The sequence below is a fragment of the Xiphias gladius genome, chromosome 14 (assembly GCF_016859285.1).
Source record: "Xiphias gladius isolate SHS-SW01 ecotype Sanya breed wild chromosome 14, ASM1685928v1, whole genome shotgun sequence".
Lineage (NCBI taxonomy): Eukaryota > Metazoa > Chordata > Actinopteri > Istiophoriformes > Xiphiidae > Xiphias > Xiphias gladius.
Genome location: NC_053413.1, coordinates 18913125 through 18936678, shown reverse-complemented (window position 1 = coordinate 18936678; position 23554 = coordinate 18913125). Strand labels below are relative to the sequence as shown.

Genomic DNA, 23554 nt, shown 5'->3' with positions numbered 1-23554 from the left:
TACCATTTGTCTCTCAACCAAACTAGGACGGATCCCAGCAGAAGCTGGTGCCAGTTTATCCGTTAGACCTGTCAATCATTCCCAGTGCCCGCCCCCAGCGCTAGCAAGTTTCTGCTGTATCACCCAGAAACTGGACACTCTGGACAATTTCACACATCAAGTACGTTTATTATTTAAATGTTTATTTAACACTAAGATGTTCTGCCGTACAACCAAACCGCGACAGCTTGTAACCGAAAATTTACATCAATTGAGACCAGGAAGTGAAGCGCTGAGAGCAGGTGCATGTCACATAGCACTCGCAAGGTTTGATAAACCCATGTTTACGTCGCGGTTCGTGGCATGTTAGAACGGTTCGAAGGGTGACAGAAGTCAGCGTGTTTGGTTTGTAATGACGGCCGTAGATGGCAGCGGACAAGCCTCGTGTCGGCGAGATCCGATACGGACACTGTTGCCGCAAACAGTGATACGCTTTCACCTGTCGTCGTGATGTCAACGCTGTACCTCCTCTACAGGCAAATTTTGCTAACCTGGCTACTTCGTGTGGTTTCTTCAGTGTGTCATCTGAACAAATTCGTGCCACATCTTGGAGCAATATTAAAGTTGTCTCATCGGCCATAAGTGGCCAGCACTTTGCGTTATTATAATGTAAGAGGCTCAGATTTATACAGCAAGGGGGGAAACTAATTTAGGGCAGCACTATTTTCATGTTTACCTCCCACTGGTAGCAGCTTTGGCATATTCTTGAAAATTCAGGAATATGAGGGACAGTGTTTATGTCATGAGGACATTGATGAAAAAATGCAAACTAATTCAAATTTCTCCTTTTTAATCCTACATGCAGAATTTCCTGACATTTTCCCCAAAATGGCCTCCTGCTCATCGGTTGGAGATAATCAACTGCAGAGGATAATCAGAGATCTGCATGGTAATTAAGCTGTCCACACATACAGACAACATAAAACAACATATGTGTCTTTACAGTATACGGTGTTGCTCTATGTGTGGCCTGCCGCACGTTTTTAGGTGTAGTTTTTTGAAGTAGGCGTAGAAGTGAAGAGGTTCCACAATTTAAAAAGAAAAAAAAAAATAGAAAAAAAAGAAAAATGGACCAAACAGGTGATATCAAGGCAAAAATAACAGTAGAAGCTACAGTGTCTTGCTCCCAGAATAACTGCAACATTTAGATTTGTCACAGTTTTTAGACAGGAAATGTTTTGTGACTGATAAGGATCTAGGACTGATTGTGGAAGCAAAAAACTGCAAATTTTACTTTTTTTTTTGCCTTCTATGTGTACATAAGAACGTAAGCTGATATTTGTGTGTGTGTGTGTGTGTGTGTGTGTGTGTGTATGTGTGTTAATAACACTGTCACTGTATTGTTTAGATGCTGTGTTGGAGTTGAGTAAAGAACACAGGGAGTGTGGTGAACCCATAACTGATGACAGCGCCAACCTGCACAAGTTCTTCTATAAACTAGAATACCTGCTACAGGTAGGGTAGCCAAATCTACTAGGGTCACAACCAACAATTATATTTTATTATCGATCAATCTGCCACATACTTTGTTGATTAATCGGTTAATCATTTGGTCTATGAAATGCCAGAACACAGTTAAAAGTGACCATCATCAGAGCCAGTTGTAATGTATTCAGGTTGCTTCTTTGGTCCAAAAAACAGTTCACAACCTAAAGATATTCAGTTTACTATGACCATCAAATGTGTGGCTTTTTACTTGAAAAATTAGTTACAAGATTAATCGATCGTCCCAGGTTATTTTTCTGACAATTGACTAATTGCATAATTGACTAAATGTTTCAGCTGTAATCTCACCTCCAATGATATCAAAGCAGCTATCAGTGATTACAGCAAAACTTTAATCAGCAAAGTATTACTTTAGTTTGTTTGGATGATCCACTGGGAATTGGAAAGTGTGCTAACAATGCTCATCAGACCCTCTGGACCAGTGGTTTCCTACTTGGGGTTTTGGACCACTAAGAGGCCATGAGGTGATTTATAAGTTAGGGAAGAAGAAGAAATAACAAATGTTTTTCTTCATGTTCTTAACCTATATCTCAGTTATACTTTTTCGGTTCTCAAGAAAACTCTTAAAATGAAGCAATCTGAGAAGGGAACATCATTTTTTTGGTTGAACTTTTCACAACTCAAATATATGGGACAAGGGGGCAGTGAGGAAGCATTGCTTGTCTACAAAGGGTCACAAGCTAAAAACACTGGGGACCAGTGCGCTAGACCATTCTTTCTGGGTTGTGGACCCTTAAAGTGAAGCACTTACGACCCCTCATCATAGGTTTCTTCTATCTATGAGTAGTGATCAATTCTACCGGAGAGGGACTTTTTAATTTTTCTCTAAAATCTTTACTAAAGTTCTTAGTAAGTATTTTAATGTATAGTATAGTGTCAGACAGACAAGTTGTACAATCCACATTGCTGAGGACATTGCTATAATATGGTGGCGTTTGTTTCTTAGTTTGACCAGAAAGAGAAGACAACCTTTCTTGGCCAGAGGAAAGACTACTGGGATTACTTCTGTGAATGCCTGATTAAGATCAAGGGAGCTAACGATGGCATCCGTTTTGTTAAGTCCATCCCTGAGGTAATCCTGCTGTGCAACACACAGTCACACTCTTCTTGTATTCAGCCCTGTCATGGCATGCAACACATACACACAAATACACAGTGACTGTGCAGCCATGTAAGTAATCCTCTGGTCAGTCAGGTACAGTAGGACTCAGTGCTGCCAATTCACTTGCTGCCTCACACCTGCACCACCTGTACTGTTTCTTCCTCACCTTCTATCCTGGCAATTCACAGTGGTGAGCTTCATACTGAAATAGCTGTAGTTGAATTAGTTCTAGTTTGTATTTATGTAGTGGCATACTATGGTTTATACTACTCGTTCTTATTTTCATTTTTGTTTCATCTGCCAGTTATTTTCCCAATTACCTGATTGATATGCTCTTTATGTTTTCTCAGAGTCTTTTGATTGTCTTGTTTTGTCTGTCCAAGAGTATAGAACCAAAAGATAGTCAGGTTACTGTTAGACAGTATATGGTAAAGAAATGCAGAAAATTTTAACAGTTGAGAAGTTGGAACACGTAAATTTTTTGCATTTTTGCTTGACAAATTATCTTAACGTGAGGTCGATCAACCAGTCATTTTGCCCTTCTCTCTAAAGTTGCTAATAATCTGATGTGAATCTATTCAGTGATCCTTTCAAAATGGAAATATGGGTTGTCAAGAAGAAAGTGACTTTTCTTCAGTGTCTGCCAGCTCATTGTGTTATTATAGATTTTTTTTATATTGTAGTACAGCAGTGTATTAGGCGGTGCATTTTAGGGGTTTTCGATTCATTTACAGATTGTTATCTTGATTAATTGATTAATTAATGACAGCTCTAAATAGCTTGTTTTCGAACCAGCAATCCAAAGCCCAAAGGTGTTCAATTTGCTATCATATATGACAAAAACGCAACAATTCCTCACATTTGAGCATATGTTCAATGTTTTTCTCAAAAAAGATGACCAAACCAATAAATTGACTCTTACAATAGTTGCCAATTAATTTTCTTTGTCTCAACCTATCAAATATTCAACAAATTGCTTTAGCTATGTTCCATTATCTAGGGTTTTTAGCATGACAGAGCAAATTAAGGAATAAGTCCTGCTATATAAGCATAGTAAGAACAATTGCCTCTTTTTATGGTTATGGAAGCTTTTGTCACTGGCAAAACATATAGTTGGCCTATAGTTTCTTTAGGGATTTACATGTGTCGGTATGATGTTCTTCAAAAGTAACATAGTTCAGTCGATAACAGCCAATTAGTTGTAGGAAAACTCTTACTTAAAATATTACTTTTGCTCTTCTTTTGCTCTTATTGTTTCTTTCTGGTCAGGCAGAGACATAAGGGAGTCTCCATCTGGTGTCCTAATAGTAGATCTGTGAGTCTGTTGTCTTACCTAAATCCCTCCATCTGCCGGTGTATTCAAGAGTCTGGGTTACATAGTTTCTAGGCAGGGATGACCTTTTAAATGTAAAGATCCTAAAATGTTCTTTGCCGAGACACATTTTAACAAAACGTAGTTTCACAATGGCGTTAATTTAAAATTAGAGCTAATATTAGTTGATTAATGGATTAGATAATCGATAAGTAGCAACTATTTTGATTTGAGTTTAGTTATTTTTCAAGCAAAATACCAAATCATTCCCTCGTTTCAGCTTCTCCAATGTGAGGACTTTCTGCTTTTATATGTTTTATATCAGTGTAGGCAATGTATCTTTTGGTTTTGAACTGTTTGTCAGAAAAATAAAGACATTGAAAGTACCATCTTGGTCTCTGATTGACAGTTTATTTGCCCATTTTCTGTCATTTTACAGACTAAATGGTTAATCGACTAAGAGAGAAAATAATGTGTTGATAATTCAATAATGAAAATAATCGTTAGTTGCAGCCTTATCTAAAGAATAGCCTTTTAATGTCCTCTGTAGTTACATTGACATAGAAAATATTCAGGAAGTAGGAACCATTTTAAATAGTTTGAGCTGTAAGACACTGTAGACTATACAAGGACATAAATAGTGTGGTCAGTTCACATGGCAGTGAGGTAAGGTCTGTGTATGAATGTACACTAAAGTGAATATTTTTGTGCACCCTCAGTTGAAGACATCGCTGGGGAAAGGAAGGGCGTTCATCCGCTACTCACTCGTTCACCAACGCCTTGCAGACACGCTGCAGCAGTGTCTTATAAACCAGAAGGTCACAAGGTCAGAGGAGACAGACGTACGCACACACATTATATATTTCTCCACATTTGCCCTCTTGATGTTGCCTAGACATGTCGTGTTTTCAAAACGCTGGCAATGGTTTGACGGCATCGTCTCATAGGAAGCGTGACTCTTTCTTCCTGATTTCTGTCTTATTTCTGTTTTTACAGGGGAAAAACAGACACATAGCCAAACTCCTATAGTTGCCTCTCACTTCCTCTGTCTTTCCTCCAACCAAATGTTAATTTTTTTTGGCTTTATTTGATTTATTAAACCAGGATGGCTTTTTATGATTTACATTTCTATTTCAAGAGAGTTTGGGGTGAAAACGGGATAGTAGGTGAAGTTAAAAGGCATTCAATCGCATAATGTCTCTCTCAAAACAATTCTTTGTGTCTGTGTCTGTGTCTGTGTGCGTGTGTGTGTGAGACCTCTAGCCAAGTAAGGCAAAACTTGCTGTACAGGCTAACCAATCACACACAGTCTACAGAAACCATCTAACTACATTCTTTCAATTGCAGTTTTTGTATTTAGAGGAATAATTTGACATGTTTGTAAATGCTCTAATTTACTCTCTTGCCGAAAGTTAGAAGAGAAACTCAATATAACTCTCATGTCTGTACCTTAAATATGAAGCTCCAGCCATCAGTCTGTTGGCTTAGCTTAGCATAAAGACTGGAAACGGGGAAACAGCTAGCCTGGCTCTGTCCAGAGGTAACAAAATTTGACTTCTAACAACTCTGCAGTTCATTAATCAGTGTTAATGTTAGCACCTGATTTTGATTTAGTTTTAGTCATTTTGACAAAAAATGTATTTTAATCAAACAGTAGTCACAGTGGTTCAATTGTCTTTTTGTTCATCTTTCATTTTGTCATTCAGTTTTTATTCGTTGACAAAAAATGTTTTACATTTCGTCATAGTTCTCGTTTTCAAAGGTTAATTTCATTTAGTTTTAGTCTAGTTTTTTTCATGAAAAATGAATTTGCACAAAAACTGAAGTATAAAAATGTCAAGTTGCAGTTTGTTGCAGGAGGGTAATGTGATGGGTTTTAGAGGTTTCCTGAACCTTGAAGCGATTCAAGACTGCTGGAAGTCAGTGCTCCCAGCCAAGGAATAGTTCGGAACATAACCCCTGTAAAACCAAAGCCGTTGTCGTTTTTACGCAATGGTTTAATTAGTGTCCTTTAGAGGTCATTGTTTGGTTTGATGGTGAGACTTTGTTGCCTTTGAACAGAGCCAGGCTAGCTGTTTCCCCTGTTTCCAGTCTTTATGCTACGATCAACTAACTCTTGGCAAGGAAGCAAATAAATGTATTTCCCAAAATATTGAATTATTCCTTTAATTATATGTTGTGTCTTCCTCATCCTTTTACTTTACTGTTGCTAAAGTGTGTGAACAAGCCTTGTGTTAAACAGACATTTTCTGGTACAGTGTCAGTGGTGTCAATACAGTTCATATTTAACAGTCTGTCTATGGTGTATGTAGTGCTTTTTTTTTATCTTTATTTTTCATGCTTTTATTTGTTCCATACTTGTGTCTCTTTTTGTACTTCATGTTGTTGCTGTCACTTCTCCCTGCATGGGATTTTTAAATCTTATCTTACCTCATCTTAACATAAAGGGCACTGCATGAGCTTCAAACACGTTGTTTTAACAAACTTTATAAACGTGGTTTTGCATCCAGTAAAACATATGTGTGTGTACTTTATATATTATTGAGTTTTATGTTTTGCTGTTTGTATTCTTCCCATGCAGTGACTGGTATTATGCCCGGAGTCCATTCCTCAAGTCTCACCTCACTGCTGACATAATCAACCATCTTTACGAGCTCAACCAGATCCAATTTGATGTGGCAGCTAGAGGTTACGACCTTGATGCAGATTGGCCCGCCTTTGCAAGGTAACAAATACAAATACAGTTGTCTGTTTACATTTACAATCTGCAGTTTTCTTCCTTGTTTGTGGGTGTTGCATTTATTGTTGGCGTTGTGTTGTGACAAAGACACTTAATAAAGAAACGAAATAACACACCAGTTTAGTGCATCTGATGTAAAATTGTGGTGCAGCATTGGATATATCAAAATGTGAAGAAAAACTTCATTATCTGATCACTCAGCACATTAACAGCTTTTTTTTTTTGGCTTGATAAGATGATGTGAATGTCGACAGTGTGGGTGCTGACAGTGTGTGAGCGTTGATCGCTGTTCCTCGCGTCAACACCTTTGCCAAAACTTTTCACTTCGTTGTCATCAATTTGCAGCCACTCTACAGGCGATGGACACAGTTTTTTAGAATCATACTTTGCGTTATTGTTTTATTGAATCACATTATCGTGATTATTATTTAAATCCTACTGTAGAATGCAATGCAGTGACACTTACAACACAAACTGTGGCCTGAAAAATGACCTGAAAATGGTTGAATCGACATCTGACACACACACACTATAAACAAAAATAAATATGACATCATTCACAAATGCAGAATTGCTTTTGAGGGCTATTTTATTGACTTACATTGGCCTGTATGATGTTGTGTACACCCTCTGTGTTTTTTGTAGTTTCTTTTTAGCAATTACTTAAGGGTGAATATTTTTTCTGCTTTTTATTTTCCAATGGCAGCCTGAAATTATTCGATGCAATAACCAAACAAACACATATACTTTGGTTTTTCACATTAATCGTAACTGGCTAAACAGAAATTTTTAACATAGTGTATGACAACATATTGGTCTAGCTGTCATGTGAGAAGCTTCCACTAAAACTTATTCTTAAAACAAGTTTCTGACCTAATTTCATGTGAATTTTAAATCAAAAATATTAAGTTTCGGTGTGTTATTGCAGTAGTTTCATCAACAGACAAAACTCATTTAACTCCTAACTATTACTTTAAATAGATAAAAGTTGATTGAACATTTGAAACAAGGGTATGGAAATTGTTCAGCAATTTGCTTGAGAAAATACTGTCATGTGGCAATATTGGTAACACTATATTTTAGGTCCTTTCGTTTTCAAATATTTTTCTAAAAGAAACTGAAAAGTAGTTACATGTGTTTGTAAATTCTTGAGAAAATTTTTGGAAAGGATGGTGTAATTTGGTGCTTATTAAAGGAAAAATGCTGACGGTACTCGATTAAAAAATTGTTTTATTAATTTCAATTAATTGGTAGCATAACCTTCATCTGACAAAGTAACGTCAGTACAGAGGAAGTCAGCTGTATATCCAGAAATGTAAAATTTGTTTTTCTTTAGATGTAAATTACAGGCAAGCATATTTTTCTAACAAATAAATAAATATTCAGGAATAAAGGTAAGATAACATATACACTACGTAGCCACCTTGTCAGAAATGTGTAAATTCAATTATCTGTTTATTATTGAGGTTATAGTTAAATATGGTGTTGGACTGGATCACACTGTTTTGAGATGTGTTTTTTTAGTGTTTTGCCTCTACTATTTACTCACATGTGGAAGGTATACTAATAGAAACACTTTTGAATATAACGCAGTCCAGTCCAGAACACCGTCACTAACAAGTATGACCTCAAGGCTGAAACATAATTTAATGAACACCTCTTACTGTGTCATTTATCATAAAAGTAGACTTTATGGCAGAGCAGTCGTATTAGATTGTACTAGATTGTACAGGTGTACCTAAATAAGTGACTACAGAGTGTTTCTAACAAAGAGATTAATATATATGTGTTCAACATTGATTTTGATCAATTTTTCCAGTCGTTAAGTCATTAGGTTTTTAGCAAATCTTTTAATGAAGTTCCTCCAAAAACAATACAGCCACTTGTAAATGACGCCCAATTAATATCCTGTTTGTTTCTTATACACTCAGTTAATCTGTGTGTTCTTGGTTTTTGTACTGTGTCAGTATCTGTGTCTGTTTCTGTATAATTAGATAATCCTTTCCAGGAAATTTCCATGGAAAATATTAGGAAATTAGGGAACCCATAAAATAAAGTGTTACCATAGAGCCACATTAACACTTGATTCTGTCAACTTAAATTACTCTTTTGTGCTAAGATTGTTTTGGGTCTTTTTTCAGTCAGTTGGATGTCATGTTTGTCTTACTTCTTTTATTTATCAGGTGTTCTTAATATTTGGTAACTCATTGTGTTAAAGGCGTACATTAGGCACAGCCTCACCAGCTTTCCTGTGGAAGCCTCCTAGTCGCTGCTCCAGCATCAACAGTCTGGTTAGCAGCTATTCACAATCACAGGTACATGCACATACCAATATGTAGTTGTATGCAAAACTTTGGGCACCCCTGGGCAAATGACGTGCAAACAGACATAAAAAAATTAGCCTTTTCTTCAATTCTTAATGCACAGTTTCTTTTTATTTCATGAGCTTAAAAGATAGAAAAAAAAAACTGAACTTGTGGCATATGTGCAAAAGTTTTGGCACCTTGCTACTTGTAAAACACAGAGAACTTCGCTAACTCATTAGGCATAAATTGACTTAAATTCTCTGACTCTTCAGGCCCTGTGGTAACTCTCAACAACCATGGGCTCCTCTAAGTAACTGAGTGAGGATCCTAAAAAGGAAGCTTATTGACACCTACAAAGCCGGGGAGGCTAAAAAAAGATATCAGAGTGCTTCCATCTTGAAATTGCCGCTGGCCAGAATGTTTTTAGGAAATGGCAATTAAGGGGAACTGTGAAAGTCAAGACAAGATGTGAAAGACCAGGAAAACTTTTAGATGACTTGATGTCTGCTGGTCAGAAAGTCAGAGCAAAACCTCCATATGACTGAAATGGGGCTACAGCAGGGTTTAGCTGACACAGGAGTGGTGGTGAACTGTTCTATTATTCAGTGTGGATGCACAAAAGGTCTATGTGGAGGAGCCATCAGAAGGAATCCTTATCTTTGACATCATCACAAAAATCAACATCTGAAGTATGCAAAGCAACATCTGGATAAATATTGGAAACAAGTGATGAGGACACATGAAGTTAAAACTTAGCTCTTTGGCCACAATCACCAAGGTATGTTTGGAGATAAAAAGGAGCAAACATTTGATGAAAAGAACAACTTGGCAACGGTTTAGCATGGGTGTGTAAATAGTCTGCTTTAGGGTTCTGTGGCAGCCAGTGGCAAAGATAGAAGAACGGACTCCACTAAATATCAGCAAATTCTGGATTAAAATGTCCTGCAGTCAGTTAACAAACTAAAACTGAAAAGAGGCTGGTTTCTGAGGCTTTTTGAATTGGCTGAACATTACTGAAAATCTCTGGGTAGATCTTAAATATGCTGTGTGTGTAAAACAGCCTAAAAATATCTCAGAACTTGGACTGACCTGCAGGAAGAGTGGGTGGAAATTCCTAAATACATATAATACAATAAGTACTGACCTACTCTGACGGACTTATATAAATTCTGCACAATCCACAATTACCTTAAAGCTCATGAAATAAAAATGTATGTTGTATTTACATTTTAAGAATAACCATTTTAAGGTCTGGCTTGTATTTATTTTTTTTTCACTTCAAATGTAAACAAAATATATCATTTCCCAAGGGTGGCCAAACCTATGCCAACAAATGTACATACTCTTCCACATAACCTTTTATAAATGTAACTGTTTCAAGCATCTGACCAGAACTCTCTTGTTCCATCCACTGGCCAGGCGCAGGAATTTCTTCCAATTCCAGACTTGAGTCACAGTCTCCTTGGTGAACTGGGTGAACTGGGGGAGCCCTCTCCTTGCAGCATTGCAGAGAATCTCCGCGTTGAGCTCGACCAGTCTGAGCTCAGACAGCAGGAGCTTCTGGTACAGGTTCAGGAGTTAGGCAAAGAGGCTGCTGAGCTGAAAGGTGTTGTTAAAGACCTTCAAGGAGAGCTAGCAGCTCAGAAGTCCTCTTGTCACTCAGTATCAACAGAAACCCAAAGTAACCAAGAAGCAGGTAATCAGGAGAGAGCAAATCACCTTCACACCTGTAGAGAAGCAATAAACAGTGAACTTCAAGACAGACTCACAGCTGCTGAGAACAAAAATATGGAGCTTCTCTCTAAGTTGGATGAAGCTCTTAAAGAAAAGGGCCAACAAACAGCAAGCTACTGTGACTCAGCATGGAAGATCCAGGAACTCCTGGATAAACTTAAGGCAGCAGAGGCGGAGAGGCTGGAGGCAAAGAGAGAGGCTGAAGACAGGGCAAGGCACTCTGAGCGTCTATCACAGGAACTCAAACTGAAGGACGAAGAGTTGAAAAACAGTGAGGAGAAACTAGCTGAAGTAAAAGCTGGAGCCCATGACGAACGGGAGGAGGCGCTTAAACGGTTGGAGGAGCTCCAAGGCGTCGTCGGTCGAATTCAGGGTGCGTTGAGCTTGAAAGAGAAGGAGACGGGTAACCTCAGAGCCCAGCTTCAGGATCTACAAGCATCCCTCGAGTGCAGAGAACGACAGGCAGAGGAACTAAAGAAAAGACTGCAGGAAGAGAGGGAGGAGGTAGAGCAGAGGTGTAGCATGAGTAGTAGCCAGAATGAGGAATTTGAGGTTCTGGATTTAAGAAAAACTCTAAAGAACAGAGAGAAAGAGCTAGCTGTTAGTTCAGAGAGAATAAAACACTTAGAGGAGCAAGTGGAGAAGCTAAATGTTGAGAAAGAAAGTCTGAGCTCTAGACTTACTGATAATGAAGTCACTTCCTGTGATCAAACTGAGAACACTGAGGACTACAAAACTCAATGCAGCAGTCTCATGGAAATAAACACCAAGCTACTCCAAACAGTAAAGAAGAGTGAGGAGAGCATTACAGAGCTGACAGAGAGCAGGACAGCCTTGTTAGATCAGCTAGCTTCTTTGAGGGCTTCTGAGAAGCACTTAAAAGGTAGAGTAGAGGCTGCAAATATGTGTGTGGAGGCCCGGGAAAAGAAGCTTCTAGATGAAAACCTGCATTTGGAGGATACTGTTCAGAAGGCACTTGTCCAGAAGGAAGTGTCAGATGCTCAATTAAAGAAGCTAGAGCATGAGAACAGGGAACTTCTTGAGGTTCAGCTATTGTTGAAGAAACAGTTAGCAAGAACGCAACAGGATTTGGATTCACTCACCACCAAAGCTGCAAAGTTGGACAAGAACCTTACAGTGTCCCAAAGAAGCCAAGCAGAGTTACTTGAAAAACTCCAGGAAACTGAGACTAAACTCAGAGACCAAACTGTTAAATGTGGGCTTCTGCAGGCTCGAGCAGAGGAACTGGAGAGCAGGACCGGAGAGCTGCATGATGAAAAGGGAGCTGCGGAGAGCAATGAAAAAATGCAGAAGCTTCATGATGAGCACCAGAGTTCCTCACTGGAAACCAAAGAGGCCCCGTTCAGGCTGGTGATAGCTGAGGCTCAACTGGAGCTCAACCTACGGGAGGTGCGCCGACTCCGGGAAGAGGTGGTGGAGCTCAGGGCTCAGCTTCTAGCCGGAACTGAGGAGAGGATGAAAGTACAGGCCCTGCAGGAGGTGACAGAGGCCTCCAGAGAGGACCTGCGTGTTTTAGCAGAACAACTCAGGGCCCAGGTGGAGGAGCTAAACCGCCGGCATGTGGATGAGATTCTTCGCTCCCGGGAGCGAGAAGAGGCTCTTATCCGTGAACGAGACGGTGAGGCTCAGGCTCGAGCAGGTCTGGCTGCGGAGGTGATTGCCTCCAGAGAGGAGCTAAATAAACTGAAGCTGCGATACGAAACCTTGTGTTTAGAGAACAGTGAATCGAGGGAGGCGCTCCATAGAGCCAACACCGAAACAGCTGAGCTCGGTGTACATGTTTGTATGCTAACCGCTGAGAACGAAGAGGCCCGTCTGCGCTGGGAGGGCCTATCAACAAGGATGCAAGAGCTGGAGGACGAGGCATCTCAGGAGGCCGAGAGGCTGAGTAGCTGCATGGAGGAGTTGCGACAAGAGAACCAACAACTCCTCAATCAGCTCCATAATGAGGGTCTGTTGGCAACCAAGCAGGAGCCTCAGAAGCTGAGCAAGGCCCAACAGGATGTTGATACTGTGCAGGAGACAAACCAGGGGGAGATCCAGGCACTCCGCTTCCAGCTGACCGGCCAAGCCATGAGCTATGTTAGCCAGCTCGAGGTTAGACACAGTCCAGTCAACCAAATAAATGTTGTATGCTTCAATATATTCACGTGCACTTAAGTAACCATGTTACCCTTGGTTTCCTGGTGTAAGGGGATTTCTTGCATGTCATGTAAACGACAAACCTGGTTTTTCGACACCAGGGTAGAGGATAAGAGAAACGTGATTTTTCTCCAGGTAGATGGGGAATGCCGATTCTTGGCCATGTAGAGAGTCGATTAGAAAACCGATTTCCTGTATACAAGAATACATGTGCACGACAAAGGCTGTAGACAGGGCAAGTGATAGAGCGGCGGGATGAAAGGAGAGATCATTACATGTCATAAGTCCGACTGTAAATAAAAGTAATAAAAAGCAGCTCCTTGAAGTTTAAATAAGCCAGTTTTCATACATAAACATTTGACTCTTTTTAAAACTCAGACACATTTGCGCTGTGAAGAAACGCTTTAGTCTCTGTGGAGAAATCTGATTACATGTATACATGCTACATGTATACGCAGATTTACAGTAACCACGTTACTACAGTGCATGAAAATACATTCTCTGATTACCTGCATAGCCTAATTTGTCTGTGTAGCCTAGTTACTTAGTTGCATATAAACATGTTGCCTTATTGTTCAATGTAATGGTAATATCAGGGCACTACTGTGGATGGTTATCAAATCTGATGGAATGTCTGGATTTTTACCATTTTTGCTAAATCATCGGTTTTATTCATTTGTGATTTCTATTCTCGTCCAGAGTGTGAACCAAGAGTTACAGGAAGTGAGATTACAGCTGAGGACTGAGCAGGACAAAGTGGTTGATCTGGAGAAGGAACTCAGAGAGCTCAAGGTGCGAGGATAACCTGCTACTTTCAAAGTTTGGTACTACAGTATATCATAGGCCAGGGCTTTTTGCTTTGATTTGACTGGTCTGCCTAAATATTTCATTTATGTGCACCAGCACATAATTTAAATGCACCTAAAATTTTTCACCACCCCTTTAAGCTTTTGGTGCTGCAATAATACATTTTAAGCATTACCTCTTTTGGCCTTTTTACAGGTGTAACAGGCCCTGCAGCATTTTTCTTGACGAAAAACCAAACAATAGTTCTCTTGTATTTTTTTTTTTTTTTTTTTAAATTACTGGTATGTTTTAAGGTTGTGAATGTCACTCAAGGAGGAGTACAGCGAGCACACACATGCCTTATTATTTTTTCCCCTCTCACATTCAGTGAAGAGGAATATCCGGGTCAGAGCCAATCAGAGACCGAGTATGGGCAGGTCTTTGCAGAATGTGGGTGGGAAAAAAAATAATGCTACACACTTACGCACAGAAAGACAGACCTGCTAAATGTCATGTGCACCAGTGCGACCAATTAAAATGTTTAGTTGCCCTTGACAGATTTTTGGTCACATGTGTGACGAAAAAGTCCCATGCAACCTGACAGAGCTTGAGCAGTTTTGAAGATTTAAGTGTCCAGATGTGCAAAGCTGATAGAAACCTGTTCACAGGCTCAAGGCTGTAACTGCTGCCAAACTGACTTGGAGGCAGTGAACACTTATGTAAACAAAAAATTTGTATTTTATATTTCTAAATAATTTACATCACTTTGTAGAAAGCTGCATCCACTTTGACATTAAAGGGTAACATTAATCACTCAAGCTGTCCAAGGAAGGTTTTAAATTGTGGTCAAAGAGCTGGCGTAGTGATTTTACTGGACATCCAAAGTAGTTTTGGACATGGAAATGTAACCATGTTAAATATGGCCTGATGATGCAGACAACATTGAAATAGCAAGCCTCCAACAAAGTGCATGTACATTTATCTTTTATGCCTGGGATTGATAAATGAAAATGCAAATTCCAGTTACATTGTGTATTTTGGCAAGTGGAGTAATCATAACATTATGGTCACAAACATAAATCACAAAGAACCAGAAATAATGTCTTGCTTTGCTGTGCTGATTGCAGGCTGAGAATCAGAGATATTGCCAACAGATTGAGGAGAAAAACATCCAGATGGCCAAGTCTGAAAATATCATCCAGCAGAAAGAAGACGAGATAATCCATCTGAAGGGGAATTTATCAAGGTGAGATACTGTATTCATAATCGCACATTCTGGACCAAATTAATGCTCAGTGAAAAAAATCTTGTGTGTTTAGATCACAATGTTTATTTTTTTATTAATTATGTCTTTTCAAGGAATTTGGAATTCTTGTTCTTGCTGTTTTTTAAAATCCAAGCCTAAAAATAACAACTTTATGGAGAGAATCAGAGTCACCTGAGAAGTCTCATATATTTTGGACAAACTGCATCATGAATCAGCCTTCGTATGGATGTATGTATGTATGTATGCAGGTCTGAGGAGGGTCTAGCAGCAGCTCAGCGGACCTGTCAGGAGATGAGTGAAAATCTTCGGAGAGTCACACAGGACAAACACAGCTTTGATCTTAAGACGGCTGCTGAACTCGATGACCTCTACCGCACCAAAATCAATTTGGAAGAAAGACTTGTAGAACTCATCAGGTATAAACATTACTCACATACTTTCTCTTCTTGTTAGTCTGGTCAATTTCAGTGAAATATGCTCAAAGCAGGGTGGACTCACGATGCCTAGATTCGTTGCCTAATGTTTTGGGGTTTTTGTTTTCCAATGGCTACAACCATACCCCCGACCTCGTGTAATCTGCAAAATAACGTGTGATTTTTGTGCTTATACAAATATGCTTGATGTGGCTCTTTGCAGGGAGAAAGATGCACTTTGGCAGAAGACAGATGCCCTGGAGTTTGAGCAGAAACTGCGGGATGAGGAGACGGAGAGAGACGTGAACTACTGTCTGGGCTGTCACAGTCAGTTCAGCTGGTGGCTTCGCAAGTACAACTGCAGGTCAGATGGTCCTCTGTCTAATAAAAATATTCACACATCTCTATGACAACCAATAAAACTACCGTCAGTGCTACTACTTTTAAACTAGCAGTGAAATGACAGTTTATCTTGATTGCTAAAGCAAATGTTTGGAAACACTGCCGCGAAACCTTGAACGCAATCGATGCATCAGTTTATAATGTGTTACACGAGACATAAATAAATTCATCAACTGGTGCACTACTGCCACGAAAATGACATTTTCCATTGTCATTGCTTACGTCAAAAGAGTCAACTGGAACTGAAAGCCTGTGATATTTTGTTTCTGTATTTCACTTTTCATTTAGACTTACCAGCTGTAACATTATAGTGAAGTAAAACATCCACCACAGCCAGTTGAATGGTATCCATCAAAGCTCCATATTCAGGAACTGTGGTGTCTATGTAAAACTCAGTCTCACTCCATGTAGTGATAAGTGTTTGAGCAAAAATGCTACATGAATTGCACGTGTAAACTAAATTTGACACCACGTAATGAGTTGCACTACAATTTGAGGGTGAACAATTTAAAGAATCATCTGTCACCAGTTCTTTTTACTGCCCTATGTATGAAACATTCAACAGTGTGCTGATGAAGACATCTGGGGGTTAGAGGGTTTATTAGAAAAACAATGTAATCCATTCCAACTCAGTGCATCATTGGATCATCTTAAGATATTTGTATTTATACATTTGGATTCTATGTGAAAGAAACAAGAAATGTATATAGTGTTTTGAGAAAATGAGAGTTGGATTCAGCGTTTTGAAAATCATGAATTTCATTCAATGATTGACGTGAAGCGGTAAGACTGGAAAAAGGGCAGCTTTAACAACATAAATGTGAAAATAACAAAGATTTTAACCAAAATGACCCATAGATCCCACATTATATCCATTTTAGCCTGTCTTCACTGGGTTCCCATTGCCTTACAGAAATTTTGCATTTGTCTTACACAATGACTACTTACAATTAGAAACTTGTTAGCCCTCATCATCACTGTTGGGACACTCAGGTCGTCACTATTTCTGGCTATCCCAAGGCTGAAAACTGAAGTTGACTGTACTTTTAACTGTTGTGACATTTCTGCAAAATCTCATAGGTAAAAATATTAAAAGGCTTTTTAAATGTGCTTTTATCATTGGGAATTATCTGTAAAAATAGAAATTTTTTGATTTCCTTTTGTCCATGTGTTTGTATTTTACATATTGTCTTTTTTTATCTGAGTTAAAATATTAAAAAGGTCTTTGTAGGAGTTGATTTGAAACATGCAGCAATAAAAGCTTTACTTACTTACATTCTAATTAATCCTCTATACACAATATAACATTTCAAAAATAATTAGCCATTTTAATCAGTCTATCCATCTCCATCACATTGGATCTGCTGTTTTCCTAGACTGTGTGGGCGTCCCTTCTGCTACTACTGCTGCAGCAACACAGTTAGCACCCAACAGGGCGGCAACAGAGAGCGCTGCTGCAGGGACTGTTATAACCAGCACAGTGCGGTAGTGGAGCGCCACCCACAGGAGGAAGTGACTAACAGCACACCGGGGACACCTTTCAGCCGTTTGCTGCAGGCTGGGAGAGCGGTGACTGGTGTCTCAGGTAACGGAACACACAAAAACATAAACACACGCTCAGGACTAATCTGTCAAATTATAACGTATTTGTACATTTGATTTAGAAAAACAGAGTGTGTTGATAATGGGATGTACAGTACAGTAAGAGTACAATGAAAATGCAGTAATAAACATGAAGGTGTTGTTTATTTTCTAGGAACAGATGAAGGTTACAAACAGGACGATGGTGTTTTTGACATCATCACAGAGGAAGAAGTGAGCGGGGTCAGTGACTCCCTCTCTTTTGCCACTGCCTGCTCTCCTGGACATGGACAGCAGGGGGCAGCACAACTGTAAGTATCTCGCATGCAGTCACTGACAGGGGAATTGAGACTGTAGCACATAGAGTCAGTGATAGAGATCATACACCACAACATGAGAGATGAACACCTAAACAGATACAACAGTGTATCAGATACAACAGAAACATAAACAAAACTGATTAAATACATGCCTCCTTCACAACATGCCACCTTTGAAACATACTATTTAGTCTATTCCAGTTTAATTCTGCAGGAATCAGCCAGAAAACCAGAAATATTTTCAGTAGTGAGAAGTAACTCAGAAGTATCTTTAAAAATGAATTATAATAACATATAATTTAATTCTATTTTCTGTTCAGCTTTAATTGTACTTAGTACTCTAACACATGCACATTTGGCACTGTACAATACATATGTTGTCATTTTTGTGTACTTTGTGAGCCACGTCAGACAAATTTCCATTGCCTTGTGATGGACAGCAAAGTTTTTTCTGAAGTATTCATCCCCACTTCAATATTTAAATGTGTAAGTGAAAACAATTCTCCATAAAACTGATACACCGTAAATTATGTTTAAATGTAAAATATCTGTCACTTTTTCTAGAAACAGCAGTGCCAGTGCAGGAGACATCACATCAGAGGACACTGAGGACCTCAGTGCTGCAGTGCAGGATGCAGAGATTTGCCTGCTGAAGTCTGGAGAACTGACGTGAGTTTATCACATGCAGTGAGAGTTACACCAGAAAACTCTGAAAGCAGCAGTGTTTTGTTTATATATTATACTAATATAGTTTTAAACTCTCTGAGCAAGTTTCTTAATAATTCCTCTGGAGAAAACTTTAAGTTGAATCCAAAAATGGGAAGTGAAACATGAAACTAATCTGTGTGTTGAAGGAAACCACACAAACTACATGGCTTTAACAAGTGCCATCCGCACAGAACTAACAAGAAATACAATAAATTAACACTGTCAAACAAAGCAACATCATGTCAAATTACTGAGCTTACCTATAGCCTATATAAATAAAGAAACTTAAACAAGTACATTTGAGGTAAACAAACAAAGAAGTTTTGAAGCCATGGAAGGAACTAACAGATGTGAATACTCGATGGGTTTTTTTTTTTAGACTTCTGTGATAGTGAATACTTTTTACTTTTTCTTGTGTCCCGGTTTTTGCCCTGTGCTGCAGTCTTTCTGTACACTTCACCATCAATGAAATCTCAGGGTTTGGGGACAGTTCCCGAGAGCTCTTCATCAAGTCCAGCTGTTACAGCACCATCCCCATCACCATGAGCAGTCCTGGTCCCACTGTTACCTGGACTTTCACCTCTGAACCCAAGAGCATCGCCTTCAGTGTGGTCTACAGGGAGAGCACAGAGACGCCGCTGGAGCAGGCCAAGGTGAGACACTGGGATGTGTATAAAGGAAACACACTTGCACAATACCGTCTTTTTGGGATGGGCTCCTATTGCTGGTTCAATTTTGGATCTGGTTCTGAATTGGTAACAAAGCCGGATTTCGTTAAGCTGCACGGCCAACGAGTCCCTTCTTAAATCTTGTGCTTCCCTTTTACACTACAAGCATATGCAAAGAAAGCAAACACACACAACGCGTGTTAAAACGTGCTTACTCAGCGACACTGTCTTGTTCTGACTGAACAGTGATCGATATGGCCATAATCAATATTTTTATAATAACAAAATTAAATGACAATATGAAAACAGTGTAACAGTGCGAAAAGGGTCACCCGAAGTGATGAACTTACAGAGAGTGTAGGTGAACATAGTGGAGTATTCAGCAGCTAAAGAGGCGGATATTTCCCTCAGGGGTTGGTAGAGACCAAAAACAGAGCTAAAAGAATGTGAATGGACACAAACATGATTCCAAATGAATGCTAATCTTGCTTCATAGTTAAGTACAAACTCGTGGCATTTTTGAAGAAGGACGACATGGTAACGCTTTCTGCATTATGCATGCAGAAAAATCTATTTTTTCAGTTGATATTTGCTGAATGATAAAGTAAAATTAATGTTATTTCAACTGTGTTGTTTTTTACTTCTGTAGCTTCAGCCCACCCGGTGAGGAGCAATTTTTTCCTTGCAGCAAAAGGAAAAATGAGTCAGGAGTTAATGAATGTCAAATAGCAGTGACACAGTTTGTGGTGAAAGTACAGCAGAGTCTCCGTGGTTTAGGTTTGAAACTGAGTGAAATAAAAATGTAGATATTTTTTTAGCGAGTGTTGGTGTCCTCACTCCCCACTGAACAGACTACCTGAAAAGATTTGATAAGGGATTCAAAATTGGATACAGATTCCATGAAGTGCTATCGACCTCCACCTCTGCCTACTCTTTTCATTCTCTCCCCCTTTCAGATCCGTACCTAATGTGTATGGAAATATTTCTCCACCTTAACTATAAATGTCAACCAGGATTTCTGTCCTCTGCTCTCTGTAGGTTTTGATCCCACTGACTCGCTGTAACTCCCACAAAGAGACAATCCAGGGGGAACTGAAAGTCAGGAACCCTGGAGAATACACACTCATCTTTGACAACTCCTTCTCCAGGTCAGTCACCCTGTCCCGTAATTCAGTAACTCCTTGTCTCATGCGAGGTCTTCGTGTGCTTGTTAAAAAAAATTTCTCTGCCTTTCCTGTTAAACAGGTTCATCTCAAAGAAAGTGCTGTATCATCTGAGTCTCGACAAGCCTGTGGTCTACGATGGGACTGACCTCCTCTGAGCACGACGGGAAGGAGCATAAGCAGGTGTAAAACTGACTTTTGAAACATTCATTCAGGGTCTCTACGCTCATGTGCACGATTTCAAGGCAACTGGGTCGGAGGCCACTGAGGTTCATCGGCCTCACTGAAAGGTTCTGGCATTTTAAAAACGTCTCTCTCAGCTTGCTGCTAGCTCACATCAGATGAATTCTGATCATGGGAAAGCTGAAAAAAAGGCTAAAAAAACAATGAAGTAAAACAATGTTACACGAGTGAATGTGAGCATGCACTACCTTTTATAAAAGCTTGACGTTGTAGTTTGAATGTAGCATTAAGGGTGTTTAGCTTCACTCGATAAATAGAGGTCTGTCGCATATTTGAATGTGAAGAACTTGAACATACATTACAGGTTTGTCAACATCTACAGGTGTAGGTTGTTTTTAATGCATCCCTGCAGAAGTAAAGTTTGTTTCATCCTGAGGTTAAATTGGTAAATGAAGTTTTGTTCCCATCAATCGCCTCACCTGAAGACCACTGTTGTTAAATTGGGATGGCTTTCTCTCTGCACACAGACAAATGTCCCACTGGGAGTGAGTGAAATGGTTAAAATCCTCTATCACGGTGTGTGTAATTCTGTGTTGTGATATCAGCAATCCATCATGATTTTATTCTTTTCAAGGAAAATCAGAGACACCGTTTATGGATAAAAGAACCAGACAGAAATGTCTGATTTTGACTTATCATGAGAATTGAGTTCGTGTCAAATCAAGGTACTTTCTCGCTACTTCAAAAATAATACGACACTCCAGTATTGATATAAGTCAGTCCTGCTCAGTGATTTTCAGCATTTTTCACAATGGTCTAATACACCCAGAGATGTTTAAGGGTGAGTTACCATAATCTCTGACGGCTGACGAATATATTTTGTTAATGAGACGTGACTACGGAGTTGATTGATGTTAAAAGTGTTGTGGGAAGTAAAGTTGAGGAGTTTGTGGTTCTCGGTATTGACAACCTGAGATAAAATCCCAACTCATGCAAAGAATTTATTGAGTAAAGTTTGTTTTAGTTGCATAAACTAGTGTAAGTAGAAGAATATCACTAGAACCCTAGTTCTAGCTTTCATATTAACAGAATTTGTTTTACTTTCTTTAAACATACCATTAACAAACCATTTCATCTAACCGACTCTTTAAATGGGTGTTTATGTTATGTTATGGGTGGAAAAGCTTAGTCCTCACACTATCTGTGTCCAAAACATGCACTGTAATCTGTTGTGGGTGGAGAAACGTTCATGCTTATTTCACACATCTATATGATTGTTGCCTTTTCAGCTGTGAGAAAAATTACAAGTTTTTATTTTTTGCGTTGCAATCATGATAAAGCTTAACTGGAAGAAGCAGGACTTCTGCAAAAGCTGCGGTTACCGACACATCTTTCGCTTTTAACTGTCTTCACCAAACAGGCTTTAATTCAGTGCGGGGTTTCCAATGATTGTAGATGAAGAAAGAGAAGAATGTGGTTTCTATGCATGTAAACACCAAGAATGTGCACATGCCTCCCCGACTTAACCCTCGAAGGGTTAAAAGAGGGAGCACATATCAAAACGCAAGCTTCAGTGCTTTAAATATTTAGCTTTTACTTTGACCTTAATATGTATCATCACTAATGTTTTGACAAACAGTGACAATTTGTCATTAAATTTAGCGAGGTTATGATCATTTCATAAGATGCATAATGCCTTTAGATGAAGAACTAACATCTGTTTTGGAAAAACAAAGAAAAAAATTGTACTTTTTATTTATAGACTGCTTTTTCTAGATGGAAAGAGATGTTTGTTTTTCAGTACAGTTCTTTACTGTTACTGTGTAATGTTTTGCAGTGTGTCAAACAGAAAGGGGTTCGAATCTCAGCATTTAGGCTTCAAATAATACAAATCCAAAAATCAGTTTTCTACTTGAAGTTGTCCAATGTGGACCTACTTGAAGAGTTAAATGTTGAAATTGATCTTTTTTCAACCAATAATATTCTATTGAGTGTCTTAGAACTGATCCTTTGATTATACTGACTTAAATATACTAAAACACTTGTTAATTATTTAACAGAGAAATTCCAAAGTGTCTTCCAACATTTTAAAACTATTTTATTACTTACATTTTGAACATAACTGACATGAGGAAGACGTTTCCTTTCTATAAGAAATTCACTTTTTATACATATTTAAGTAAGTTACATTGCCAAATATATTGGGGAAAACATATTAGTCTATTTTATTGTTTAAAGACATTGCAGCACGACTGCGGTACAATGCCCTTTTGAAAGGGCTTTTTGTCAGTCTGCATCCCATGAGCCTCTGTGCCAGCTGATGAATGGTTTACTTTTCCTTTGTATCTATTGAGTGTGTGATTGTAGACGTTTACAGCTGGATTTGCCGGAGGGAAGCTTTGACTCCCTGACTCTCTGACCTGTAAATGATTGTTGACAATGTTTTATTGAAATGTCATTTACATACTAAAGGTTTATAATAGAATGGATTTAAGATTTTGGACAAATAAATAAGGATTGTGTGATAACTGCTTGTCAGTGCTGGTCAGTTATTGCATATCTAATATAGTGTGTGATACCATTTGTCCCTGTCAGAGCATGCTGATACAAAAGAGCTCACTGATACAGTTATGGTGTCTTCTCACTTTTGTCTTTTTAGCCACACTAGCAACCTTGCCTGTCTGTCGGTCCTTCACTTTTGTCCAGACTGAAATCAATCTCAAAAACTACTGGATGAATTGCCATGAAATTTTGTAGAAACATTCATTTTCCCAGACAGATGAATCCCTCTGACTTCGGTTATCCCCTGACTCTCCCATCTGCCTCAAGTTGAAACTAGGCTTCTCTGGGCTGCATATGTTGGCTTGTCTGTTTCCTTTATACTTGCACAATACATATTTATGTTTGCTTTTCACCCTCCATTTCAAACTCACCTCCCGACAGTTGAAGCAGCCCCTCTCGCTGGTCTTCACACGCAGTTGAGATTTTGGGAGGTCTGCGCTTCTTCCTCAGCGAGCCTCTGCGACCTACAGCTAGCCGTTAACACCTCTCTCTGCATTGTTAAAATAACGCCCGGGTGTTTCTTAAAACTCTCGGTGATATGGAAGTAACTGAAAGCCAAACAAATATGGATGTCTTTGGACAGCCAAAGACCATTGTTC

General features: G+C 39.1%; 1 protein-coding gene across 3 annotated transcripts; it reads left to right on the top strand.

Moving 5' to 3' along the window:
• The first annotated feature begins 86 nt into the window (after positions 1-86).
• Positions 87-22909, top strand: LOC120799066 (FYVE and coiled-coil domain-containing protein 1-like). Of its 3 annotated transcripts, none has more exons than XM_040143929.1 (18): positions 87-160; positions 845-928; positions 1388-1494; positions 2492-2617; positions 4679-4785; positions 6541-6684; positions 8918-9014; positions 10425-12857; positions 13602-13694; positions 14816-14934; positions 15204-15371; positions 15592-15732; positions 17147-17355; positions 17527-17662; positions 18236-18340; positions 18822-19032; positions 20086-20195; positions 20293-22909. In XM_040143929.1, exons 2-18 carry the CDS (start codon positions 868-870, stop codon positions 20366-20368), a joined length of 4443 nt encoding a protein of 1480 aa, XP_039999863.1. In that variant the 5' UTR covers positions 87-160; positions 845-867; the 3' UTR covers positions 20369-22909. The 3 variants fall into 3 exon arrangements, with proteins under 3 accessions (XP_039999863.1, XP_039999862.1, XP_039999864.1); XM_040143928.1 differs by lacking the exon at positions 87-160 and adding an exon at positions 174-281; XM_040143930.1 differs by lacking the exon at positions 87-160 and adding an exon at positions 360-648.
• The last annotated feature ends 645 nt before the right edge of the window (positions 22910-23554 follow it).